The sequence below is a fragment of the Megascapheus bottae genome, chromosome 28, assembly GCF_031878675.1.
Source record: "Megascapheus bottae isolate mThoBot1 chromosome 28, mThoBot2.hap1, whole genome shotgun sequence".
In the NCBI taxonomy this organism is placed as follows: Eukaryota; Metazoa; Chordata; class Mammalia; order Rodentia; family Geomyidae; genus Megascapheus; species Megascapheus bottae.
The window spans coordinates 4,964,387-4,992,088 of NC_143536.1; the positions used below are offsets into that span (position 1 = coordinate 4,964,387).

The 27,702-nt window shown below is 51.9% G+C and overlaps 1 protein-coding gene across 3 annotated transcripts in view; it reads left to right on the plus strand.

The window, feature by feature from the left end:
• The first annotated feature begins 1,010 nt into the window (after positions 1–1,010).
• Rph3a (rabphilin 3A) overlaps positions 1,011–27,702 on the plus strand; it is a 35,791-nt gene continuing 9,099 nt past the window's right edge. Inside the window, exons 1-11 of one of the 3 annotated variants that reach the window (XM_090320129.1) lie at positions 1,011–1,115; positions 10,361–10,507; positions 17,490–17,619; positions 18,576–18,662; positions 19,961–20,126; positions 22,536–22,574; positions 22,654–22,806; positions 24,365–24,451; positions 24,888–24,950; positions 25,590–25,829; positions 27,388–27,467. In XM_090320129.1, the coding sequence (XP_090176255.1) occupies positions 1,045–1,115; positions 10,361–10,507; positions 17,490–17,619; positions 18,576–18,662; positions 19,961–20,126; positions 22,536–22,574; positions 22,654–22,806; positions 24,365–24,451; positions 24,888–24,950; positions 25,590–25,829; positions 27,388–27,467 (1,263 nt within the window). In that variant the 5' untranslated portion in view covers positions 1,011–1,044. Of the gene's footprint in view, positions 1,116–5,808; positions 5,879–10,360; positions 10,508–17,489; positions 17,620–18,575; positions 18,663–19,960; positions 20,127–22,535; positions 22,575–22,653; positions 22,807–24,364; positions 24,452–24,887; positions 24,951–25,589; positions 25,830–27,387; positions 27,468–27,702 lie in introns of those variants that run through there. The other 2 variants (XM_090320130.1, XM_090320131.1) reach the window with 2 other exon arrangements.

Here is a 27,702-nt window from a genome sequence, read left to right on the forward strand (position 1 = left end):
AAGTGGGCCATTATCCCTCCTCTGGGGGCCAGGACTGTATAAGACTTACTTAAACCACAAATATTGATAACAAGAAAGGAATCAGTTCCCAAAGGAAAACTGAGGTGACATTACCTGCCTCCCCACTCCCAGGGCTATGCAGGTGACTTCTAGATACGCAAAGACACTGCAGGGAGCCAACAGAGTGTCTCACTAGGCCTGGTGTTGAGATCCAGGCCCAGCCTCTAGTGACAATCCTTGCTGAGGTTTTAGAAGCGTGGTGGCAGACCAGGCTCTTCTTACACATTAACTCCCAGCTTTTCCCGGCAACCCTGGAGGGCAGGCCCACAAAGTGGGGAATGTAATAAACTCATCTTAGCATAGAAAATGTGCCAGACTCCCTCACAAAGGAAAGAAAGGAGATGGGTTAGAGCCTAGGATTCTGGGCCAAAGGCCAGCAATTGTCTCCCCACGACAGACTGTTGGATTAGGCAGTACTTGCTGCATCACAACAAACCACCCTACAAATCAGTGTCTTCAGTCGGGCAGCTGCTTTGTATGTCATGGTTCTTTAGGCTGGCCACTGGGTTGGTCTAGGTTGAGCTAAGCTGAGCTTGTTTTTATGTCATTGCTACGGCAGCTGTGGTCTTGGGCCCTGTGATCTCTCCTCCGGCCTTTTAGCTTGGGCTTCTCATCCACTGTCTGCAGGTTATGAAAGAAGTCCAGCATCTTCAAGCCTCTGATTACATCACATTCTCAGCCATCCCATTGGCCACCGAAAGAAGCCAATCAGAAGCAGAGGGCGGACATATCACTTCCAGATGGAGGGACGGAGGGGAACTGGGAGGGAAGATATGGGGAGAGCTGAGGTTTTAGCATAGAGTGCTTGGCTCTGTCTGTCCCCCTGCCCCCAGGTAGCTGGGCTCCCTGCAGGAGGGACCCTTGGGCCCAGGCAGCAGGGAAGCCTTGTCTCTGTCCCTGCATGGGTGAGGAGGTGAGGAGTGGCTGGCACATGAGGTGACCTTCTCTTTGGTCTTCCTGTTACAGGTGTGCGAGCTTTCCACCATGACCGACACCGCAGTCCGCAGTAGTTCCAACCGCTGGATGTACCCCAGTGACCGACCCCTGAAATCCAAGTAAGTCTCAGGGACCCAGGGCAAGGAGGGGAGGTGTCCTAACTATCTAAAGGCAGGGATTTGGAGAAAAGGACTTTAAATGTCCTTGCTGAAGTAGGGTCGTCCTGCTTGGCAAGGCTGACTGGTGAGCTCCCTGCTCCGGGAGAGCAGAGCTGCTGGCAGATGCTGCCCCAGGTTCTAGTGCAGCCTGAGTGATTTCACTGTGGATACAGGTAGCACTTTGCCTCATCCCCTGCTTTGGTTTCCTTACTTGAACTGGACAGGAGACTGAGAGCTAGCAGACCCCAGGCTGCTGATGCCGTGTGGGCACATGCACGTGTGTTTACTTTTCAGTAGTCTTTTGCCCTTGGCTCAGTGTTGAACTCATGTCGTATTTCTTTTCTTATTAGTGTATGTGAATTGTACATTGTTCTACTCTGATACTTCCATACATGCATGTAATATATTTTGATCAAATTTGTCTCCTCCATTTCTCTTTTATCCATTTTTTTATGCTTCATATTTTTTATTGTAATTAGTAAAAGGGTTACATGATATTTGCCAGATAGAAGGTGCATTAATTCACATACATTGATACCCTTTCACATGTCTTGGTACCCGTTTCCCTCCCCCCCTCTTTTATCCATTTGTTAGACAGTTTTTCTTTCTTTTCTCTCTCTCTCCTTCCTTCCTTCCTTCTTTCCTTCCTTCCTTTCTTTTTTTTTCAGTCCTGCAGCTTGAACTCAGGGCCTGAGCACTGTCCTTGGGCTTTCTCAAGGCTAGAGCTCTACCACCTGAGCTACAGCACCACTTCTGGGTTTTTCTATGTATGTGTTACTGAGGAATCAAACCCGGGTCTTTGTGCATGCTAGGCAAGCACTCTACCACCAGGCCAAACTCCCGTCCCTGTTAAATAGATTTTAACTTTTTTTTTTGTTCCAATTGTGGGGCTTGAACTCAGGGCCTAGATGCTGTCTCTTGAGCTTTTTTCTGCTCAAGGCTGGCACACTATATTGCTTGAGCCACACCTCTATTTCTGGCTTTTTGGTGGGTAATTAGAGATAAGAGTCTCATGGACTTTCCAGCTCAGGCTGGATTTGAACTATGATCCTCAGATCTAAACCTCCCGAGTAGGTAGGATTATAAGCATGACCACTGGTACCAGCTGCCATTTTTCATTTTTATTTATTTATCTATTTCATGTATTTATTTTTGTCAGTCATGGGCCTGAGCTCTGTCCCTGAGCTCTTCAGCTCAAGGTAACACTCTACCACTTGAGCCACAGCGCCACTTCTGGCTTTCTAGTGGTTCATTGGAAATAAGAGTCTCATGGACTTTTGTGCCCTGGCTGGCTTTGAACTGTTACCCTCAGATCTCAGCCTCCTGAGTACCTAGGATTACAGGCGTGAGCCACCAGTGCCATGCTCATTTTTTAAAAGATGGTCTTAGATAGAGGTAATTAGGCTGAGTGTGGTGGTACATGAGTATAAGTCCAGCAAGAAGATCATGAGTTCAGGGCCCACCTGGTCTACATAGTGATACCCTATCTCAAAAGGGATGGCTATAATTAATGTCAATTCAGCAGTGCTCTTCTATGAGAAAGTAGAATTCTATAATTTTCAAACATCCATGTATATCCACGAAACCATCACAGTAATCAAGACAATGAGTCCATGTACTAGTTCAAAAAGTTCCCAGTACCTCCCACCCATTCCTAGGTTATCACTAATTTCTGTAACTATAAATTAGTTTGGGTCCATTTTATATGGAATTAATTTTAGATTGGCTTTATATTAATGGAATCACACAATACATACATAGATATAAGCAATATGTTCTTTTGACTTGTACATAAATGTATTTTTCATTCACCTTGGGTATCTGGAGAGTGAGCTACATCTTTTTGCATATCAACTGTGTGCTCCTTTTCCACTGCTGAATAGTGTTGTGTGGCTGAATGATAGCGCATTCACCACTGACGGCCATGTGGGCTGTGTTCAGGCCTGGATGACCTTGGGGAGGTCTCTGTGTTGAGCACAACTTGGTTTCCCTTCCATGCTTTCCTGGGAGTGACATGGCATGGTCAGGTGGCCGGCACTGATTTAACCTGCTTTTGTATTTGTTTTCAATAGGGGGGATTGAACTCAGGGCCTTACACTTGGTTGGCAGGTGCTCTGTGCCCTTGTTGTGCTCGCTGTCTTTGAAATGGGGTCTCACTTTGTGCCTTGGCTGACCTGAGCTGTGATCTTCCTCCTCCTGCTTCCTTATGTCCCTGGGGATCACAAGAGGGTACCACTGTGCCCAGCCATTAGCTGAGATGGAGTCCCGTGAACTCTTCTGCCCAGGCCATGATCCCCACTGTCTGCCTGCCAAGTAACGAAGGTGATAAGCTTGAGTCACCATGCCCGTCTTCTCTCTCTGTCTTTTTGGACAGGGTCTTGCTATGTAGCCAAACTGGCTTCACACTTGGAAATCTTCCCGACTTAGCCTCCTGAGTGCTGGGATTACAAGCATGTGCTGCTGCACCCAACCGTGGCTGGGCTTTTCAAGAAAATGCAGAGCCATTTTCCCCCATCGGTGCTGGCCGCCGCCTCCTGGCTGGCTGCTCCCCGGGGCCTGCGCCCCCATCAGGGTGTTTTTCTTCTTGAGATTGAGGTGTAGGTGCTCTGAATAGATAAAAAGCCCGTATTGGACACTCATTTTCCAACTTGTCTTCAACCCATAACTCATATTTTCTTTTTAATAACTTAAGTCTTTAGGAAAGAAAAAAGTTGCACGTTAATCAAGTCTGTTCTGCTTACTCGTTTTGAGAAGAAGCATGGTAGATTCCAATATTTTCTAGCAGTCCCCGAGCTGTGTTTAAAAGGCTGGCGTTGATTTGTCAGGGACATTTGGGGGAGGATTGTTTCCCTCGTCTTCTCTGAATGCAGGGCTTTCCTAGACGGGTGTTCCCCTTCTCAGCCTGGGCTCAGCGCCCTTATTTGCTTGTTTATTTTTCAGATAGGATCTCATTTTTTCCTCAGGGTCTAGCCTCTGACCATGATCCTCTTTCCTCTGCCTCCCACAGAGTCGGGGTGACAGGCATTCACCACAACGCTCAGCTTGGTTTTTGAGATGGGGTCTTGCTAACTTGGCCTCTTGAGTGGCTGGCATTGCAGTAGTAGCTGTCACACGGTCCTGAGTGAGGGTTTTGGGTTTGTTTACCAAACACTCGGGTTCCAAGAGCTTTGCCATTTGGGGCACTGTAGAACTCAGCTGGCTTCCCTCTGTACAGAATCTTCTAGCTAAGTTTCCCTTCCCATAATGCCTTCTTGGACCCATACTTACTTTGCACAGAATATTTTGTCTGCCAAAAAATTTTTTAAAAAATGTGTCTGTAAGATAAACAGCTGCCCGGAGGGTGGCTGGGGTACAATATTTATTTTTATTGAAGAACTGTCAGTTCATTAAAAGCCCATCCATCAGAGTTTATTTCAGTTGAGATGAAGCCAAACAATCAGCCTTACAATTTAAATCAGAATCATTACAGCCATCGAGGTGAGGTGGCCGTAACGCTCTCCCAAACACGTGCACAGAAGTTTGTCATTCCGGACGCATTCACCGCTCCGCTTGCGCCCGCAGGCTCCCCGATAGTTAAATGAATTTTTGATAAATGCTAACGGGAAGATCACAGCCACCCCAGGACTGTCTCCCCACAGCCCTGTGCTAAGGCGGCTCACATCCTCCTCCAGGAATTGAAGGGATCCCAGTCTTAATTAACTGCTGGCTAGCCTGAGACACTTCCTGCTTTCGTGATTTGCAGATGGCTGCCTCTGCTGGCCTGCATGAGCATAGGGGCTGCATGTGGAAGAAGCCCCGCTGGGTTTAGGAAGGAACCAGTGGCCCAGCATAGGTGTGTGTGGGGAGGGATCACACCTGTCACCCCAGATTCTCAGGAGGCTGAGATTTGAGGATCTCAGCTCGAAGCCAGCCTGAACAGGAAAGTCCATGAGACTCTTATCTCTGATTAACCATTAAAAAAGCTGGAAGTGGAGCAGCAGTGAGCACTACCTTGAGTACAAAAGCTCAGCGACAGGGCCCAGGCGCTGAGTTCAAGCTCTAGGACTGCACACACACACCAAGGAAGGAGTCCACAGGCTCCTGTGTTACATGGGTGGTAGGATCACCCTTCTGGCTGGGAGACTCAGAGAGGGAAGGAGCTCTCCGAAACCAGATGTTTATTTCCAGAGACAAAGTCTGCAAGCCAGAGGGGCTGGAAATAGGAGGTGGAAACTAAGGCCCAAAGACAACCTGCTTGTGTTTTCACACGTAGGAGACTAGAAACACTGTTTCTCCTTCTAGAGACTGCTTCTAGAGTCCTTCTAGAAGGACTGCTTCCCCAAACTGGGGCCCTACACACTAGGGGGCTCAGGGCTCAGGGCTAGACTGATGTGGGCCCAGAATTTGAAATAACAGAAGGCAAAACGGAGCTGGAGGGGGTCGGGGGAGGGAAAGTGGGAGGAAAGCATGAGAAGTAATGTACCCAGAACCTGACAGATGCAACTGTACCCCCTCTATACATCGCCTTGACAAGAAAATACAGTAGACAAACCCAAAAACAGCCGGCATGGTGTTCTAGACCACCCAGAAATGCCTCCTCCCCCCAGAAGGATGATTCAGTTCACTGATACGTTGACTTGGGCGGTCAGTTTCACAGTCCTGCATGGAAGCGGCCATGTTTTAGCTGCACAGGAACGAGACAGCGCGGGCGGGAGGAGATGGACACGGGCCATGGCCACTGGCACGTAAGATTTCTTACCTCACTTCTCATTGTCTCTTTCTCTCTCCCTGCTTCGCCTGCCTGCAGTGATAAGGAACAGTAAGTACTTCACAACACTCGTATTGTCCTACTGAGTATGCAGCTTGGCTGGGCCCTGCGCCGGGTTGGTTAGAAGAGATCCAGAAAACCAAAAATCCACGTTACTAAAACAAATTCCCCCAAAGAACTGGACACTGGGTGAAGCCGTGGAAATATTCCTCAGTGGTGTTGACTGCACTGTACCCATCTCCAGCGTCTTCCCAGAAGCAACAGTCTTCATTCTTTAGTGAGGGGTGGGGGTGGGGGGCTCAAACGTAGTACCTCAGGGTTGGCTCATTGGCTGGGCCTGTACTAACTGAGCCACACCTCCAAGGCTAGGAACAAGGCTCTTAGATGCACTTGATCATTGCAGCTGCTGAGTGCAGAGGGCACTCTGTGTGCCACTGCTCCAGCTCTGCCACCTCCTGGAGGTCCCTGTGATTTCAGTGCTATATTATGACCTGCAGGCCGTAGGTGCATACACTGTGTCCACGTGTTTGCTGGACTCAGTAAATGAGCATGGCAGATGGGGTGTCAGGCCCTGTCCTTGAACTGCAGACACTGCCACCTCTTCACGATGGGCTCCAGGACTCGCTGTGACCTTGAGCACTGACCTCTGCTCTCCTCTCTTTTCTGTAAAATGTGAGCGAGACCCCAGACTTCCCTTCTTGCTAGTGGGGTGTGGGGAGGGAAGGAGAGAAGCCTCGGGACTCAGAAGTCTCTTGAATGTTGAGGTTGAAAAGTACAACACATGTTCAATCTTCTATGCCACCATCCACTGCTTCTTTTCTCAGCCTCCTCCTCCTCTCCCTTACTTCCCTCTGTTATTAGAACATACATACAGAGTAGCTACTGTATACTAACTGGTATGTTAAATATAAGGCATATAGATGTCATGAAAATATGATTGGTATTTGGCTTATCCCTGCAATCCTAGCTGCTCAGTAATTTGAGAAAAGGAAGATTGTGGTTTGAGGCCTTCTTTCCTTCCTTCCTTCCTTCCTTCCTTCCTTCCTTCCTTCCTTCCTTCCTTCCTTCCTTCCTTCTTCATTAAAATATCATTCACTGAGCAGTGGGGAGGCTTCTTACAGACACCTGCCTGAGTTTGCTGTCCTAGGGCAGAGCAGGGAGAAGGAAGGAGAGAGAGAGAAAGGATTTAGTTCCTTCCAACGGCTGTGGTAGGCTTCAGAGCCCCGTGGCCTGACAGCACTCCATCATCCCACGCCTTTGGGGAGTGTTCTGGCTTATTAATAGAGACATCTGGCGCATATTTATTATGTCAGGGCTGTGTGGGGGGAGTGGGGATCAGGTGGGAGGGGAGGCGATGGGAAGAGCCGGGGCTCCACCTGCAGCCTCTGTGCCTGTGCTGCGGTGATGGCCGAGACCCCTGCAGCTCAGGGTCACCCAGGCAGGTGCTTCAGGGACAGCCAGAGCCTCCAGAAGGTGGAGCCTAAAGTCCTGCACCGCGGTCCACAGCCAGCAGTTCTCAGCCATTCCCTTCCTTGCTGGCCCGGAGCATTAAAAATATCATGGGCAAGTTCTCCCAGCTATAATTCAAAATAGTACTGATCTGAAATAGGTGTAGGGATTCTTTCGAATGCTTCCTGAGTAGGTCAGCTTCTGCTGGGTAACACACCATTTCAATGTACTCTGCTCAGTCATTCCCATCCACTGTTTTCACCAAAATTCAATCAGTTAACAAATAATAAAACAAATCAACCACTCAATAAAGCCATTGAGACTGGAGGTCAAGGCTCCAGATATGAGCTGCACCAAGTGACAGGGATTCCAGGCTGGCACATAGTAGGCCCTCTGGCTGTTACAGTAGGCCCTTTGGGTATCTCTGAGTGTCTTGTTCCAGGTGGACATTGAGCTACCAAATTGTGTGCTTGGAGGGCCTGCGCCCAGACCCAAGTTGGGGCCTCCTGGGGGGAGAAGGGGTGGCGGGGCTGGGGATGCTCTGAAGGGGCAGGAACTATATGGAGGAGTCCAGGTTGCAAGCTGGGAACAGAAGTGGGGGTGAAAGAAGGAAGACGTGATAGGGACCTCTTAGACATGTGCAGGGTCTGAATCCTCTCAGACCGGTTTTGCCAGGTCACATGAACCTAGAAATGTATCCATGTCTTACACAGTTTCCAGTCTATTAGTATATTAATGTTCACGGTAGTCTCTGGTAAGCCTTTGGATTTCGTGGGTATTTGTTGGTGTTTTCATCTCCACTTTTAAACATTTGATTCCCCCCCACCCCCTCCCCGCTTTCTGGTCAATTTGGCTAAGAGCTGATCATCTTAGCTATCTTTTCAAAGAACCAACTTTTTATTTCGCTGATGCTTTGTAATACTCGTCACCTCCGTTTCACTCATTTCTGTGCTCATCTTTGTTATTTCTTCCTGCCTGCTCATTTTAGATTTGGCTGGCGACTTGGGCCTGAGATGAATTTCTGTAGGCCACACGTGCTCGCATGTTGCTATTTGATGCAGCCTCCCTTCCTTGTGTCTTTGTATCTTGATTGAGTAATCAAAACTATTAGCATTTGGTGTTAATTTTGGAAGGCATGTAGTATTTCAGGTGATCTTTGTTTTTCTTATTCATATTTGCTGACGTGTTCCTCTAGTGAGATTTTTGCCTTCCTATCCTTTCCTGTTTGTGTTTGCTTTCTTCAGTGTATAGAATTCCTTTATATGTCTCCTGCAGTATCAGCAATAATGGATTCCTGGAGTTTTGGGTTTTTTTTAAATATCACAGGAGGTTTCCATTTTCTCAATGATGAGGGAGGGCTTTGCAGAATGCATTTATCTAGGCAGATAGTTATTTTCTTTTTTATTTACTTACCTATTTTTATTGTAAAGGTGGTGAACAGAGGGGTTACAGTTACATAAGTCAGGTGTTCTTTTTGAACACTGTCACCATTTCCCTCATTTTCCCAAGTTTTTTCCTTCCCAACCCCCTCCTTTAGTCCTGTCATTTCTGTGCTCCCCCTTATTCTCTGAAAAAGGCAAAGTTATGTACAAGACAAAAAAAGTACAGAAATAAAAAAACAGGACAAAGACAAAGGGGAGAGAGAAAGAGAGAGGGGGGGGAGCGCACAAAATAACAATGAAAAATCTCTTGTTTGTACTTCTTAGAGTTCCTGGCAGTTATTTTCTTTCAGGGCTTGGAATGTATTATTCCATGACCTCCTTGCTTGTCAAGTCTCTGTTGAAAAATCTGCCATTGTTTTGATGAATTTGGCTTTATATGTTGCTTCTCATAGTTTTTGGTATTCTTTCTACTGCATAGTTTTCTTTCTGTACATTGATTTCTTATAACATGCACAGGGGCATTTCTCTCCTGATCTTTGCATGTTTGGTATTCTGAAAGCCTTTTATGCCTGGATGATCTTCTTCTCTTGCTCAGGTTTGGAAAGTTTTCTGCTATTATTTCTTCGAGTATGTTTTCTGTGCCTTTAGCTTGTCTCACTCCCCCTTCCTCTCTACCCATGATGTGAAAGTTTGGTCTTTTGATGGTGTTCCCAGAGGTTTTTCATGTACCACTCTATTCTCCTCGTACTTTGCCTTCCTCCTTGATCTAATTCCTCTACTCATCGACAATGAAAAATTTGAATACAGACTCTGAAGATGGAGCTTCATGTCAACCTTGCCCCACCTTCCAAGTGGGCAGGTTTCCCAGGGGCCTGAAGCTGTAGCAAAATCATACCTTCAAGCTTAGTGGCTTCAGACGGACACCATGCATTCTGTTTCCCATGGATGCTGAGGTCATGGCAGCCAGCCTCTCCTGAGTCAGTGATCCTCAGAGCCACTTCTGCTGTCTTTGGTGGAGCACACAGCCCCGAGTCAGCATGCAGACCACACCTAAGGGCTGGTGTGATGCTGGACATCAGGTGGCAGGCCGCAGCCATGCTGGCCTTCCTTCCCTCTCCATGTTCCGCGAACTTGTCTGGACCCTTCCCCTGTCTGCCCCAGCCTCTCCACCTCCCTTCCTCCACTCTAGTGGCTCATTCCTGAGAGGCCAGTGTGGCCTTGTGGAACCTGAAACTTAAGGAATGTAGGGTTCTTTTCTCAAGAGCAAGACAATGTCAGTATCTTCTGCAAATGGCAGCATGGCAGAGTTGCTTCCCCACCCAGTTTGGGAGTCTCCTATTCTGGAACTTGCTTCCCGAGCTCCTGACTTTCCTGTAGATGGCAGTGTGGAGCATCTACCGCTACAGAATAAATCCATGGGAACCAGAAGAAGGAAGGGTATGCACCCATTGGATAGATGGGAAAACCAAGGATTGGAGACTTAATTCCTTTGGCCAGGTCTCCCAGCCAGTGAGGTGCCAGCAGGACTTGGGTTGTTCTTTTCCAGGTCCTTGGGTCTCGGTTTCCCTGTCCTGGGCACTGTCTCCCGGGCTTCCTGTCCTGCCTCACGCTCTTCTATTGCCTTATAGGCTACAGGCAGGCTGGTCCGTCCATTCAGGTGCCCAGACAGACAGACAGAGGAAGCAAGAAGAGCTGACCGATGAGGAGAAGGAAATCATCAACAGAGTCATCGCTCGGGCTGAGAAGATGGAAGAGATGGAGCAGGAGCGGATTGGGTGAGGCCACACCCGCCTGGCCCAATGAGGCAGGGGCCAGAGCGGCAATGCAGGGAGGGACCTGCATGAACAGTGCCTTTGCCGCTGAAAACTCATAGGACCTAGAATCTTTGCTTTATGCGGTGGGGAGAGCAGGAGGAAGAGAAAGGATGGAGGAGACAGTGGGCTGGGTGAGGTGCCTCGTGTCTGGGGGCAGGAGATCGGAAGCCGGTCGTCACAGGCTCAGAGATGTGCAGTGAGCATGAGCATGGGGCCTCTTAGTTGATGACTGCTGTGCAGAGCAGTTTTCTGGGTATTGGTCAGGCAGACGCCAGAAGACGAAGCTGTGGGCGGAGTCAGAGGAGAGAGCAAAAGGATAGTAGTTCACATGTATGTGCAAAAGCTAAAAGCTGATTGTGTGCGCGCTCAGGTGCAAGGCTGCATGGGTGTGTGGGTGTTGCTGAGGACTGAACAAGGCTTTGTATAGGGTAGCTGGGATCATAGGTATGAGCCATCATGCCCAGCTTAAAATTGATCTTGTAGTATGAGTAACATAATGGTTATCAGAGGCTGAGAACAACGTGGGGAGGGGTGGAAAGAGGAAAGTTAGTGGTTCCAAGGTGCTAGCAGGGAAGAAAGAATGACTACTAGCATTTTACAGCACAGTGAGGTTGCTAGGGTTGATAACTCATCCAGTATTTCAAAATAGCCAGTGGAGAAGATGTTCAGTAATGAATGGTGAATGGTAACCTGTCAGCAGCTACCACAATCGTTCTATGTTATATTCATGTATTAAAATGTCACCCTGTGCCCTGCAAGTATGTATAGTTCTGCCTCCATTAGTGAGAGTCATCCAGAGAGCACCTATCTATAGTGACAGTAGAGAGAATTGGAGAGGTGGGTTCTGTAAGCGCTGGAATCCAAGGTGGCTCTGCCTCTCTGATTCCCTGCTTGCTCGTTGGCTGGCTGGAGGAGAGGACAGGAAGCCCACTACCAACTTCCTGTGAAGGAAGATTCAGGCAGATCATACGTATCTAGACCTGGGCTGGGCTCTGGGAAGGTTCATGGGCCTGGGCCCTGTCCTTGAGCTCTTTAGTTCAAGGCTACCACCCTATCCCTGGGCCTGGGTGTTGTCCCTGAGCTCTTCAGTTCAAGGCTACCATCCTATTCCTTGAGCCACAGCCCCACTTTTGGTTTTCTAGTGGTTAATTGGAGATGAGAGTCTCATGGACTTTCATGCCCTGGGCTGGCTTTGAACCACGATCCTCAGATCTTAGCCTCCTGAGTAGCTAAGATTACAGGCAGGAGCTACTGGGCCCAGTTCACAGTAAGTTTAATAAGAAAAATGAGGCTCATTTTTTATGTTATCTGGTGCCTCTCTGGTCCACAATTGTGCCCAAGACTCCATTTTGGCAAGAGCTGTGATTCCAGCAGTCTCTGGCTTTCCCTGAAAGAGACTTGAGAGGTGTCCAGGGAACCTGGGTCAAATCCACACTGACAGGATGTACCTTTGTTGAGATTTGCTAGCAGCAGGGCTGGGGGAGGTGGATATCAGCCTCTGGAAGATTCTAGATGTAGCTCTTTCTCTGTGCCCTCCCAACAGCCAGGACTTGCTGGCAGCACTGCCAGAGGCAAGCCCAGTGCTATTTGTGTGTCTAAGCTCCAGCCTGCCCTCACTCCTGTTTCACCCAGCTTTCCCTAGAGAAGAATCAGAGCAGAGTCAGACGAAAGCCAGGTGGAACATGGGATATGAAGCTAGAGTGTGGACGGGGTGGTTCAGTGACAGAGCTCCTGCTTAGCAAGTGTAGGACCCCATGCAGCCAGGTGTGGTGGCTCACCCCTAACCCTGATACTCAGGAGGCTGAAATCCAAGGATCATGGCTCAAAAGCCAGTCCGGGGGGCATGACATGAAAGTCTAAAAGTCCGTGAGACTTTATCTCCAGTTAACCACAGGAGAACTGGAAGTGGTGCTAGGGCTCCAAGTCAGGGAGCATTAGCCTTGAGCTGAAGAGCACAGGGATAGTGCCCAGGCCCAGAGTTCAAGCCCCATGACCAACAAGAAAAAAAATGAGAGAGAGAGAGAGAGAGAGAGAGAGAGAGAGAGAGAGAGAGAGAGAGAGAGAGAGAGAGAGAACTGTTTTGCCAAGTATAGTGCTTCATGCCCATAATCCCAATAATCGCAGCTACTCAGATGAATATTGGGAGACTTGTTTCTTTTCTTTTTTTTTTTTTTGCCAGTCCTGGGCTTGAGCTCAGGGCCTGAGCACTGTCCTTGGACTTTCTCAAGGCTAGAGCTCTACCACTTGAGCCTCAGCACCACTTCTGGCTTTTTTTTTCTATGTATGTGGTACCAAGGAATCGAACCCAGGTCTTCGTGCATGCTAGGCAAGCACTCTACCACTAGGCCAAACACCTGGCCCCGAGACTTGTTTCTTGAGACTAGCCTAGACACAAAGAAGTGAGTGAGATTCCATCTCAACAAAAAAGCTGGCATGGTGGTCCATATTTTACATCCCAGCTAAGTGGAAGAAGAGGTGGGAAGACGGAAGTCTAGGCCACTCCAGACAAAAGTGGAGACTCAATCTGAAAAATAAAGCATAAAGGATTAGGGTGTGGCTCAGTGGAAGAGCAGCTTCCAGAAAGTGCAAGGCCCTGCCTTCAAACCCAGTGCCACTGATGATAATAATAATAATAATAATAATAATAATAAACAATAAGAATGCAAAGAAGGCCATCGGGCCCCATTGCAGAAACCCAAGGCTCTTAGGCTGCTGAGATTTGAAGGCCTCAGTTTCCCCACATCTCAAACAGGTCACTGTGATTCTCTGCGTCCTCCCTGCTCTGCCTCTGCAGTGTTGGGGGCAGGGATGGAAGAGCCCTTACTGTATGTCTGGGCCTGCCTCAGAGCAGTTGGGTTCCTTCCAGCGAGCTCCAGGTGTAGGTGTTTCTCCAGATAGTTGTGGTACCTGCTGGGTTCAGAGCCCTGAGTTCTCTCTCCAGGAACCTGAGTAGGGCCACCTGTGAAGACACTTCATAAACACGATGTCAACACCCTTCTGGGCTCCAGTGCCCAGTCTGCATCCAGCCCTGTGTGGTCAACTTCATTTGACCCAACCTCAGCTGGGCTTTGTCACCACGGTCACCCACCCAAAGTCACATGGGTGCCCCCCCCAAGCTGGCTGGCTCTGGAAACAATGCTCCTAACTCCACGATGTGCCTCTCCTCAAGGCCTGGCCTCAGATTCCTAATTACATACCTGAAACACGCGAGTGCTCGCTCAAGGTCAGGGGCAGTGCAGGAGCCAGACGTTGGAGAATCTTCCAGCACTTCCTCCAGCTCTCATGCCCTGGTACTGACAGAGCTGCCCCTGTTGCTGGGGTCCAGCATTCCCAGGGCTGAGGCCTAAGGGCCACTCACTGGGGAAAGCTGACCCTCCCTGGGCCCATCTTTCTTTCCGGGCCAGGACGTCTCCAGGCACTGGCTCACATCCCCTGCTGGGGAAGGTGGCTTCTGTTGGAGGTTAGCTTAACTAAACAGATGGACCCGAAAAAGTAATTAGGGTTTGTCATTAACCCTGACATCCCAACGTGAGATGGAGGAGGACGTTAGAGAGACATGGGGGGGGGCAGGTTGTCACAGAATCTATTGCATTCTTATTGGCTCCCATCACAGAATTTTTCCAGAGTGTGCACCAGGGAGATGTGACTGATAAATCTCCCAGGTTGCTGTGTCCACTCAAGCTCCTTTCCTATTGGACAGGAAACAACAAGCCACACCCTGCTTTGTTCTTTCTAAGGGTCCATGGTCAGGGACCTGAGGCGGGGTGCCCGTCATGGAGATGTGACACCTGTGTGTCAATGCACATACTGTAGTTGAAATGGTCACCGTTCTCACTGGGTTTGGGGGACTCTGAACCAAAGAGGAACTAAAGACATTTTCTTCAACCCTGTCCAACTCTGTTCTAATTTTTGTTGTTGCTGTCAGTCATGGGCCTTTAACTCAGGGCCTGGGCGCTGTCCCTGAGCTCTTCAGCTCAAGGCTACTGCTCTACCCCTTGAGCCACCTTGCCACTTCCGGTTTTCTGGTGGTTAATTGGAGATAAGAGTCTCATGGAGTTTCCTGCCCAGGCTGACTTTGAACCGTGATCCTCAGATCTCAGCCTCCTGAGTAGCTAGGATGACAGGAGTGAGCCACCGGTGCTCAGCTGTTCTTAGTTTTAAAAGGGAAAATAATCTCAGCAGACCACTCACCGTGCACCCACTGCCACTGGGCTCAGGGATCTGGGAGCTCCAAACAGCAACCTCATCACTCCATTGCCAGGAGGAAAACAGAGGTACAGAGAGCTTGGGCAGCTTACCCAGAGTCACGCAGCTCATGGTAATGGGTCGATGATTATAAACCCTATTGGAACATTCCAGAGAGAAACATGTATCTCCTGGTATAATCTATTTCCCTTCATCCTCGTTTGTCCTTGCTGAGAGGCAGACTCTTCTGTTTGGTAGCTGAGAACGTGAGGCTCAGAGAGGTCAAGCTACTCGTCCTCTGTGCACAGACTTTATGCTGCTGCACCAGACTTTGAACTTCCTCTTTTGCCTTCAGGGAAAGCAACTGGCAGATGGTTGCTGGGACTCAGAGAAGTCACTAATTAGAGCATCTCAGGTGTTTGTCAGCTTAGTTAACTCTACCTCCCCTGCGCCCTCCTTCCCCCTCCACGCTGACCCTTGTCCACTGCACAAACTCTCAGCTCTGCTTTCTAGGACAGGGAAGGACAGGCAGAGGGGTGAACCGAGCCCAGCCTCAAGTATTAGCACCAAATGAAACAACATCGCTTTCCTTTCACCTGTGCAGCCACAGCTCACTGCCATGGGGACTTCAGCAAGTGACGCTCCTCTGTGTGCCTCTGTTTCCCCATTCAGCACCCCACCAGTCCAGCTGAGACCCACCCCCACCTTTCTCCTTTCGTGGCTCCATGAGATGGGGCTGCCCATCCACAAGGTGCAGGACCCCTGCCAGCAGTCCCCCGGGAAAGAGCGGCTCAGCACTGCAGTGACCGACAAGGAGAATGAATGAATGGGCCTGCTGCATCTGACCTGGCGAGAATGAATGAGTGATGCAGTGACAGGCCCCGGTGGGGATGAATGAGTCTGACATGTGCTTACCCTGGCGTGTCATGGAACCGCTCTGTCATTTAAGGAAAGATCCCCAGAGATCCCTGTTGGAGTCTCGGGCCAGGATGGTGCAATCCTGCCCTCGAGAAGTGCCAGGTTGAACAAACCCCAGGCTACCAGCCCTGACCTGGCAATGACGAGAGGCAGAGGCTGGGTGTAAGGGAGAGAGGAGAAGATAGACAGGCAGGCAGGCAGGCAGGCAGGCAGCACAGCATCCAGGCCTCCTCTCTGAATCCATTGGCATCATGGCCAACTGCTGCTCTATCAGTTGGTGGCACCCCAGCTTCTAACCACTGCCCCCCAGTTCACTTCATCTCACCATGGAAACCCACCACCCCGGGCCAAGCGGACGTCTTCCCACATGCCACGTCACGCCACGTCACGTCACTCCACACACGCGTCCTGGTGTGGAGAGAGTTCATTTGTCTCTTCCCAGTGCATTTCCGATGCCAGCCCCGCACCGGCTCAGGCCCCTGTCTGTGGGGAGAGTGAGCTGGGGCCAGGAGCTGCAGGAGCAGTGGCCTGTGTGGGGCACGGGTGGGTGGGCGTGTTCCAGCATACATACCCCAACCGTGGGCACATGGGTTTGCGTGTGACTCTGCAGGTGCCACCTGTGAGCACGCATGTGGGCTAAGAAATGAGCGTGGGAGCCCTAGAAATGTGTAGTCACGGCTTCAGGAGGCCAGGGCTGCGGGTGTCTCCCTTGAATCCTGGCTCGTGGGGGGCAGAGGCAGAGCCAAGTAAACTTGAGACCATCCTGAGTGCAGACCCAGCTGAGCTATATCGTGAGATCTTGTCTCAAAAACAGACAAACCCCCCCAAAACAACAGAAGAGGATAAGACAGGAGAGGAGAGTGGGAGAGGCCACTTGACACCACCAAGTTGGCCCTGGCCCCTGAGGCAATGGGTGTCTCCAGATGTTTGCATCTGTCATCAGACATGCCTTGGGGACACTCACTAGACAGTGACTGACCCTGCTCACGGCATCCGCTAATTGTGCTCTTAGTAGTGGGGCAGGTGCTAAAGCTAGGCAGTCGGCTGATGCTTCCCTTCAGGTCACGGAGGGCCCTTCTGCTTGGTTCAGAGAAGAGGGGGGCATCTGGGGGCTTTAACCTCCGGCCCAAAGTCCCCGAGGACTGCACGGAGCAATGTCACGGCACACCCTGTCCATCTGCTCCAAGCACCGTCCAGAAGAGGTGACTCAGAACGGAGTCCATCACCCTGGAGGGCCGAGAGATTCAAACACTGCTCACCTTGGGTCTTCCAAAATACCGTTTATCCAACGCAGGGTCAGGCATGCTCATTGTAAAGTGGCTTAGCAAGTACACAGGACTCCCGGTAATGGATGCTGAATGTGGAAGGAGGGGGTAGAAGCTCTGTGTGTGTGCGCGTGCGTGCGTGCGTGCGTGCGTGCGTGCGTGTGTGCGTGCGTGCCTGCGTGTGTGTGTGCGCTCGTGCGTGCTTGAACTCAGGGCCTGGGCACTGTCCCTCAAGGCTAGTGTTTCACTCCTTGAGCCACAGCTCCACTTCTGGCTTTTTGGTGGTTCATTAGAGGCAAGAGTCTCACAGAGACTGCCCTGGCTAGGATGTGGCTAGGATGGCTCCACACTGTGATCCTTGGCCTAAGCCTCCTGATTAGCTGACTGCAGGTATGAGCACCGCCACCAGATCAGCAAGCTCCTTGATACAGAGTAGGTGGGCTTGGCGAGTGTGGGGCAGGGCTCTCTCCTGGCACAATCGTCCGCAGGGGCTCAGGGCAGTGGATGCCTGGACCCTCAGGACAGCTGGAGGGAATGTGGGGGGACAAGGTCCTCACTGTCCCATCTCTGCACAGGCGCCTGGTGGACCGGCTGGAGAATATGAGGAAGAACGTGGCAGGGGATGGCGTGGACCGCTGCATCCTGTGCGGGGAGCAGCTGGGGATGCTGGGCTCGGCCTGTGTGGTGTGTGAGGACTGCAAGAAGGTACCCTGCCACTTTCTGATTCAGCACCCCCAGAGGCCTGGGCGGAGTCTGTTGGTGGGAACAGGGGCTGGAAGTGGAGCTTGAATTCCCATGGGAGTGATTCCCCCAGGTCGGTTGTCCCCCAAGGTCATCCTGATCCTATTTCATCCCTCTGGAAGTCCCTCTGATTCTCTATGAGCTCTGTCCAGGATAGACTTGGGGGCCCAGGGGAGGACACAGGGATAATGGAGCCAGCTAGGATCTTGTTGGTGGTTCAGGATACGTTTGTGAAACATGCCAGATGTGTGTGTGTGTATATGTGCGTGCGCGTGTACGCGGGCATGCTCTCAGTGTCCTCTTTCCCTGACTCAGGGCACAAAAGTCTGAAAAACCCAGCCTCACTCTCACCTGTTAGAGCCTCTCCCCGACTCTGCTCTTGACACTTGAGGGCACTGGGATCTATTGCTGGGGCCCTTGCATCTCAAAGTGGATCTGAGTGTCCCATCTAGAACGGGATATTGGGGAATGCTTTGTCTTCTGAAACACAATCACTGCAATCGACCTATAGCAAAAACTTTGTGACCTCCCAGGTTTTCCCTTTGTGCCTTGGCAAGTTGGACCTCTGTCATAGTCAGGGTTGTCATGGATCTTTTGGGACAGGAAAGAAGGCATGAAAACAGAATGGGACAGATGACTTCTTAAGAAGTACATCAGGAATCTGTCTGAGTTCAGAGGAAACTCAGATCCCATAGCGGGGGCTCTGGAAGAATGTCCACACCAGTGTTGCAAGTGGCTTGCGATGGGGAGTCAGATTCGAGTCAGGGCTTAATTCTAACTGGCTTCTCTCATGAAAGAAAGGGTGTTTCTAGATCTTTCCATCTACCAAAAGATCCTGTGGTCAGGTTAGCTCCTTGCAGCTCAGTCTGAGCCACCTCAGCTCATCAGGCCTGGCTCACTGTCTATCATTTTGTCCCCAGAATGTGTGTACCAAGTGTGGGGTGCAGATCACCAACAATCGCCCGCACCCTGTGTGGCTCTGCAAGATCTGCCTGGAGCAGAGGGAGGTGAGTATCTCGACTCTGGATGCAGCTCCACATTCCTGACCACTGACCACATTGCCACACAGGAGGGCGCCCGGAGGGTGAGGGTCCCCTTGAGTCTCGTGCCTTAGGAGTTTGGTGTGGAAGGGACCAGCTTGGCTGTGACACAGCCGAATGGCCTCTGAGTGTCTGTATCCATTTCTTTTGTCTTCCTCTGCCTCCGAGAGTTACCCATTCTGAATGTCTTCCCTTCCTCTCCCACTCCTCCTCTCTTCCTTCTCTTCTCCTCCTCTTTCTTTCCTCTTCTTCCTCCTCATGACACATTCTTCAAACTTTTCTTCCACTCTTCCTTTTTACTGGGACTCTGTCCCCCGTGGACTCTTCTCTTCCCCAGCCCTGCCTGTCACTGCAACTGAGTTGCTCTTCCTCCTCCCCATTTCCTCACCACTCATTCCCTTCCCCCAGTGGATTCCTGCTAGGGAGATGCCATCTGTGCCACCAGGTCCTCCCCAGTGGCAGACCCTTCTGGCAGGACTCAGCCAGTGAGCACCAGCAGCGGGTTAGAGATAATGCAAGGAAGAGGAAGAGAGGATGAACAGGGAAGAGGAGGAAGAGGGAAGAGGAGGAGGGCAAGGCTGGGTTAGGGGGCATCAACCATGAATGTTGAAGCCTGCAGGACCAGCACCAGTGGAGCCATCACCACCCCCAAGGCCAGGCAGAGGAGGGGCAACACTGAGACTGGGAGTTCTACATAGGCTTGTAGAGGTACCACCACCTCACTGGAAGGGAAGGAATATGATGGCGCCTCTCCCCTCCATGCACACCAAGTCCTGGGTAATCTCCTGTACCTGACAGACCTGAAGTCCAAGGACAGGGAAAGCAAGGCCCTGCGGCCAGCACTGGGAAGCCTCTCACAGCACAGGGCAGGCTGAGGGTAGCAGTGCCATGACCTCACAGATCACAGACGCCCCACACCCAGCCTGAGGTGTGTGGAACTACCAAGCCCACAGAGCAGGACAATGGCCTGAGGTCTTGGGGAAGTTGTGGTGTGTCACTTTCTTCACAACAACCTTAAAAGCGCCACAGGTGCTGGTGTTTCTCTCTTGCACTCCATTTCTAGCTGTGTCCTGTTTCTCCATCACGGGCATCACCAGCTGCTGGTGTTGAGTTTGCAGGACTGAGGTGTGGAGTGAAGTCTCTGTGGGAATTGCTGTACCTGTGTGCTGTGGAGCAGAGATAAAATTTGGCTTACAAAGGCTGAAGCACACAGGCATGGCTGCTATGTCTTTACCCCTCCCTCCCTCCCTCTTCTCTGTCTTTAGGTGTGGAAGCGATCTGGAGCATGGTTCTTCAAGGGCTTCCCCAAACAGGTCCTCCCACAGCCCATGCCTATAACGAGGAGCAAGCCCCTGCAGCCAGGAAGTGAGCTGCCTGCCTCTGAACAGCGCACCTTAGAAGCTAAGCAGGTGGTTTCACCTTCAACCCAAGGTAGGACCAAATAATTTCTTTTCAGCACCAAGGACAGCTCTGGACCAACTGGTCTACCAAGTTCATCTTTTACTACGTACCTGTTACTGCCTATGGTGCACAGTTACTCTGGACTTGAGTCTAGGATTCCTTTTCTCTATCACAGCCCACCATCAACCTTTTTCAAGAGTGGGACCTCTCCAGCAAAACCAGAATGCCAAGAGGTCTGGCTCTCATGCCTAGTGGAATATTTCCAGTTATAAAAAAGGAGGAAATTCAAAATTGAGAGAGATTTCTTCCTCAAAAGATATTGTTGTAAAGCTGGGCACCAGTGGCTCACACTTGTAATCCTAGCTAATCATGAGGCTGAGATCTGAGGATCGAGGTTTAAAGCCAGTCCAGGTATGAAAGTCTGTGAGACTCTTATCTCCAATTAACCACCAGAAAACTGGAAGTGGCGCTGTGGTTCAGAGTGGTAGAGTGGTAGTCTTGAGCTGAAGAGCTCAGGGAACGTGCCCAGGCCCAGCGTTCAAGTCCCATGACTGACAAAAAAAAAAGGTATTGTAAGCTTGAGGCTTACTGAGGATGCCTTCTGGATCCTCTCATTTCTTCTACCAGCTAGAAGTAAATCTGAAATTGAACTGACTAAAAAGGAAAGGGGTAGCGGCACATACCTGCCTCAGCATGCAGGAGGTGGAAGCAAATCCTGAATCTGAAGTCAGCCAGGGCTATGTAGTGTCTCTGAACACAAATGTGAAAGATGAATCAAAATAAAAATAGCAAAATAAAATCATCCCTTCTGTTGATATGTTACTACTATCTGGGACTGTACCATTTGAGCCAAGCCTCCAGTTCTTTTTGGTTTAGGTTATTAAAAAAAAAACAGGCTTTTACATCAACAGCCTGGACATTGATCCTTCTTTCTGACACTCCCCGTGTTACTTGGATGGCAGGCATGCACCAACATGCCCAGCTTTTATTAGTTGAGATGGGAGGTGGGATCTCATGAACCATTTTCACCCAGTCTGGCCTGAAACTATGATCCTCTGGATCTCTACCTCCCAAGTGGCTAGGATTACAGTCAGGAGCCACTGTGCACCCGCCAAGAATTATTCATTAGTAAGATAATGAGTAAAAGAGAAAGGCAAAACCATTTTTAAGCCATCACAATAACAAGATGTCTTAATAGGATTAGCCCACTGGGACTGGCCAGATAAAGCCCTGGTAATAACTGCAATTAACACTGCCCGTGTGTGGCCTGGATGGTGACTCCGGAGCTGAGCCTAGGCAGTGCTTCCACAAAGAAGGTTCTAATGGGAGCCTTCTGGGGTGTCTCCTGTAAGGTGATTTCTTACAGAGCTTAGCGTGCACATGTACACACATACACACGTACACACACACACACACACACACACACACTCACACACACACACACACACACACACACACACACACACACACACACAGGCTTACACGAGCAGTTCCTGCTCCTTGTTAAGAATTACCAGGCCTTCAGCAGATATGGCCCTGAGTGGGTCCAGGCCCCCTCTCAATATCCTCTTCCTGGTCAGCTGTTAGTGTCTCAGCTGCAAAAACCACATTGCATAACTGTCCAAAATGCACACGCTCACCTGCTGTGCATGTAAAGGAAATACTGCAAAGCTGACTGTCATCAGAGCTACAAAGGAGGTTGAGATCGATCTGAGGATCACAGTTCAAAGCCAGACCAGGCAGGGAAGTCTGTAAGACTCTTATCTCCAATTAATCACTGAAACAGCTGAAAGTGGTGCAGTGGCTCAAGTGATAATTTGCTATTCTTGAGCAAAAGGAACTCAGGGACAGCGCCTAGGCCCAGAGTTCAAGGTGCAGGACTGGTAAGAACAACAGAAATGGAAATACTACGAGGCCTGTAAATAGGAGCTAAAGCAGATGGGAACTGGAGAGGAAGACTTTGTTTTTCTTCTTTTTCTTTTGGGCCATATTGGGGACTGAACTTAGGGCCTTGCATTTGCCAGACAGATGCTGTCACTTGAGCTACAACCTCCAGCCTGTTTTGCCTGGGTTATTTTCCAGATAAGATCTCACATGGTTGTCTGGGCTGTGGCCTTAGACCACACACATACAGTACTCTTGCCTATGCAAGAGCCAAGAGGACAGGCAGGAGCGGCCATGCCCAGATATGTTGGTGAAATGGAATCTCACTTTCCATTCCCCTTGAGGTAGCTTCAGTGAGTCCACCACTCTCCATCTCCCAGGTAGCTGAGGTTCTAGAGGTATGCTGCAACACTGGCTTCTCCGAGTGTTCTCAGGATGGGTGGATGAACCCTTCTGTGTGCTTCTTAACCAGTAACTCTGCAGACACCACAAGATTAGTGTTCCCATGTTTTCCTCTCTCTCCCATGCCCTCCCTCTCTCTCTCTGTCTTTCCAGGTAACACTGAGGACAGAAGGAGACTTGGTCAGAAGACAGGTAAGTTTTTAGTCCAGGATTTCCTTTGCCCACGCCTTCACTGGCTTTTCTCTTGCTTAATCCCTGCTTCTCCTCCCAGGCCCCGACCCGGCCTCTGCTCCCACACGGGGAAGCTATGGGCCTCCAGTGCGCAGGGCTTCTGAGGCCCAGATGAACACATCACCCCGGGATCCAGAGAGCCGGGACCTCAGCCACGGTGGGGGCGCTGGGGACGCCAGCCGCAGCCCAGCAGGTGAGAAGCTGCAGGCGCAGACATCCGTCTCAGTCAGGAAGAGGGAGGTGGGAGGGTTTCCACTCATTTGTCTACCCAGTCTTCACTGAGCGCCTGCTGTGCGCACTGCTCTGTGCTGGGCTCTCATCATTGATGGTGATAGACAAAGGACGTGAGCCATGGCCAGTTAAGGCCCTAGACCTGAATTACCTTTGGCTGTGCTTCCCTCTTGCTCTCAGGTCCCATGTAAGATAACCATGGTTGGGTTTTTCTCCCCCCCCAAAGGAAAAGCCCCCAGTTTCATGTAAAGTGAGGATGCTTCCCTCTCAAACACCCCCTCTCACCCTCACCTCCAAGTCCTTTGGCTTTCTTATTTATCAGACAGGATCTCACTAACTTTGCCCAGACCACCCTCAGATCACCTTCCTGCCTCTGCCTCCCAGTTAGCTGGGGTTCTACGTGTGAGCCACCACTCCTGGCTAACCCCTGGCCTTTGAGGAACCTGATAAGTGGGACAGTCTACATCCCACAGCCCTGAGACATTTCTGTGTGACATCATTGCCTGTGTAGCAAGGGCAGGGAGGTTTGGAGGCCTGACCATTCAGGTTCCGTGTTACCCTCCAGTCTTTGCTTTCTAAGTCACGGTCCATGGCTTAGCAGTTCAGTCTCCCCTTCTTCTCAGCAAGAGCACTGGGCACACAGCGACTGCTGCCAGGAACAGTCATGGGCCTGTGGTTCAGGGGGACGGAGAAAGACCACTGGTGGTCTACAGTGTCGCAGAACAATTGCTGCGTGCTTGCTTCCTGCCAGCCAGTCTCCACATAGTCACCAGGGCTGCACATAGATTGCCTCGCTTTCCCTCACTGCATTCAAGGGTCTGGGTGGGAGGCTTTTATCATTTCCATGAACTGTGTATGTCTTTTTCTTTGATGCCCATCCTGGGACTTGAACTTAGGACCTGGGCACTATCCCTGAGCTTTTCCACTCAAGGCTCAGCCACTTGAACACACAGTTCCACTTCTAGTGTTTTGGTGGTTAATTGGACATAAGAATCTCACTGACTTTCCTGCCCAGGCTGGCTTTGAGCCATGATCTTCAGATCTCAGCCTCCCGTGCGGCTGGGATTACAGGCGGGAGCTGTAGACACCTGGCTGTGGCTTCATACTACATGTGACAGCCAGGGGATGAAGCATACTCACCGTTTGCAGAAAACATGATCGTGATCCAAATTGCAGTTCTGTGCCCACTGGACAGCAGCCCCCCATTTCCCCTCCCCCTGGCCCACAGACGCCCCTGCCCTCTCCTTGGTCTCTGTGAACCTGGCTCATCTAGTTACCGACTCGGTGGAGTCTCCTTGTACCCGGCTTCTTTCACTCAGCCAAACACTCTCTAGCCTCCTCCACCCCAGTGCTGGAATCATGAGCCACCATGCCCAGCTTTTGAGCAGTGTAAAGGAAGTGTGGAAGGCCCAGAGCAAAGTTCAGAGCAGGAGGTAGAAACCGTCTTCTCTAGAGGAGGTGTGTGCAGGTGTGGGGGAGACCCGGCGCTCACCACAGCTCTGTCCTCTCTCTCCCCACAGGGTTGAGGCGTGTCAACTCAGTTCAGGCCTCCAGACAGACCCCAGCCTCAGCGCCGAGTCCAGCGCCCCCCCAGCCCACCCAGCCAGGTACCTGTCACGGCCCCCGCCCCCCAGCAGGCACCTGGCCCTCCAGCCCTATTGCCGGGAAAGGGCTGCTGAAAAGCAGGGGCCGACACTGGGTCCTGCGCCCTCCTGAGGCAGGAGGAGGGAAGACACCCTGGCCTGGAGCTGGTGGGGTGGAGAGGGGCATCTCACCCCCCACCGTGCCAAGGGTCCCCTCACCATTGCCATCTTAAGGACACCAAGGCTCAGGGAGGTCCCACAGTGTTGGGGTGCTAAGATGGGACCCTGGGCCGTGCACACTCTAGGAAAGAGCTCTGCCACCCGGCCTCGATCCCCCAGTCCTAACACCCAGCCCCTCAGGGGATGATTGCTGTGACCTCGTCCTGGCCTGTGCTCTCCCTGTGGGTTGGCGAGGAGAGGCGAGCAGGCACTTTGCCCCCACCATCCCCTCTTCCCTTAGGGCCCCCCCGGGGCGGCAGAGCCCCACCAGTGCCAGCTGGACGCCTTCCAGAGCCCAGGCCAGGCAAGTGCACCTCCCCCTTAGTGGCAGAGCCCCCCCATCTCGGCCTGCACCCCACACCTTCCTGGGAGGGAGGTCTAATCAGCCCCAGCCCACAAGATACAAGACAAGATGGCAGGCAGGCAGGCAGGCAAAGCCATACCACGAGGCTGAGCTGAAGCCCTGCTCCTTCACCACCTTGCTGTGTGGCCCTGGGCTGGTGGCCCAGCTTTTCTGAGCCCCAGTTCCTCACCTAGTATGAGGACCTAGCTCATAGGGTGCCAGGGGAACTGAGCAACCCCGTGTGTGAAAGCCTAGGGGAATTCACTAGGCCCATGCTCAGTGACAGTGACCATCACATATGGCCACAGCAGCTCCTCCATTGGGAGCCGTCATGGTGAGCAGCCGGCTCTCCAGAGGACCGGTGCGATCCGAATGCCACACCAGGGCCCCCATTTCCATGGTGCCGCTGGAAACCCAAGGCTCAGAGCATTCTGTTACTTGCCCTGGGTCACACGGCCCACATCCCACACCCTCCCCGGCCTGTGTGGTCAGCGTTGTCTATGCCAAGTCGACGCCCCAGGAGCCCCGGTTCTAGGGGACCTGGAACTGCATCCAGAGCTTCCATCATCACGTTACTGTCCTCTCCCGTTATCCCTGCAGAGGGGGCTCCCAGTGACGCTGGCCACCCAGGGGCCACTGTGCCACTGCGGGACGAGAGGACAGGGGCAGCCGAGGGCTTCGCTCTGGCTGGAGCCAGGGAGGACCGGGTGGCCCAACCACAGGGCCGCTTTGCCCAGGTCCCTGTAGCCTCAACCCAGCCGGCCTCCACCCCTGCCCGCCAGCCGCCACCCCCCGAGGAGGACGAGGAGGAGGCCAACAGCTACGATTCTGATGAAGCAAGTGGGTGGCATTTCAGGGAGCCACACCCAGGAGGGTCATCACACCAGGGGAGGATCATCACACCAGGGGGTCATCACACCAGAGGAGGGTCATCACACCAGGGGAGGATCATCACACCAGAGGAACATCACACCAGGGGAGGGTCATCACACCAGGGGAGGGTCATCACACCAGGGGAGGATCATCACACCAGAGGATCATCACACCAGGGGAGGGTTATCACACCAGAGGAACATCACACCAGGGGAGGGTCATCACACCAGAGGAGGGTCATCACACCAGGGGAGGGTCATCACACCAGAGGAGGATCATCACACCAGAGGAGGGTCATCACACCAGGGGAGGGTCATCACACCAGAGGAGGATCATCACACCAGGGGAGGATCATCACACCAGGGGAGGGTCATCACACCAGGGGAGGGTCATCACACCAGGGGAGGATCATCACACCAGAGGAACATCACACCAGGGGAGGGTCATCACACCAGGGGAGGGTCATCACACCAGGGGAGGATCATCACACCAGAGGAACATCACACCAGGGGAGGGTCATCACACCAGGGGAGGGTCATCACACCAGGGGAGGATCATCACACCAGGGGAGGGTCATCACACCAGGGGAGGGTCATCACACCAGAGGAGGATCATCACACCAGAGGAGGATCATCACACCAGGGGAGGATCATCACACCAGAGGAGGGTCATCACACCAGGGGAGGGTCATCACACCAGGGGAGGATCATCACACCAGAGGAACATCACACCAGGGGAGGGTCATCACACCAGGGGAGGGTCATCACACCAGGGGAGGATCATCACACCAGAGGAACATCACACCAGGGGAGGGTCATCACACCAGGGGAGGGTCATCACACCAGGGGAGGATCATCACACCAGGGGAGGGTCATCACACCAGGGGAGGGTCATCACACCAGGGGAGGATCATCACACCAGAGGAGGATCATCACACCAGAGGAGGGTCATCACACCAGAGGAGGGTCCTCACACCAGGGGAGGATCATCACATCAGAGGAGGGTCATCACACCAAGGGAGGGTCATCACACCAGGGGAGGGTCATCACACCTGGGGGTCATCACACCAGGGGAGGATCATCACACCAGAGGAGGGTCATCACACCAGGGGAGGATCATCACACCAGGGGAGGATCATCATACCAGAGGAGGGTCATCACACCAGGGGAACATCACACCAGGGGAGGGTCATCATACCAGAGGAGGGTCATCACACCAGGGGAACATCACACCAGGGGAGGGTCATCATACCTGGGGGTCATCACACCAGGGGAGGGTCCTCACACCAGGGGAACATCACACCAGGGGAGGGTCATCACACCTGGGGGTCATCACACCAGGGGAGGGTGGTCCCACCCCAGGAAGAGCATCACGTTAGGGAAGGCTGCCGTCAGGATGGGATATTTAGAACAGAGGCCCTCTCCTCCCCCATGAAACTTCAGTCCCTGGGTGGACACTCAGTCTGTGCCCGGAGAGTGTCTGTCAGATGGCTAACGGAATGTTCTCCTCTTCTGTGCACGCCCAGCCACGCTGGGTGCCCTGGAGTTCAGCCTCCTCTACGAGCAGGACCGCAGCTCCCTGCAGTGCACCATTATCAAGGCCAAGGTGGGCGCTCTGGCCTGGGCCTCGGCCACAGTAAACTCTGGGGCGGACGTCCTCGGGAGAGCCTGCAGGGGCTCCCTTCCTGGGGTCCCCTCCCGGGAGCCGGAGGACCATGGAGGGGCCCCGGGAGGGAACATCGTGCTGGCCTGGTGCCAGACGTGGCCACAGACCATTCCATCCCCAGGTCTGCCCTGCGCTTCTGCAGCAAGAGCCTGAGGTCCACCCTTGGGGCCAGCAC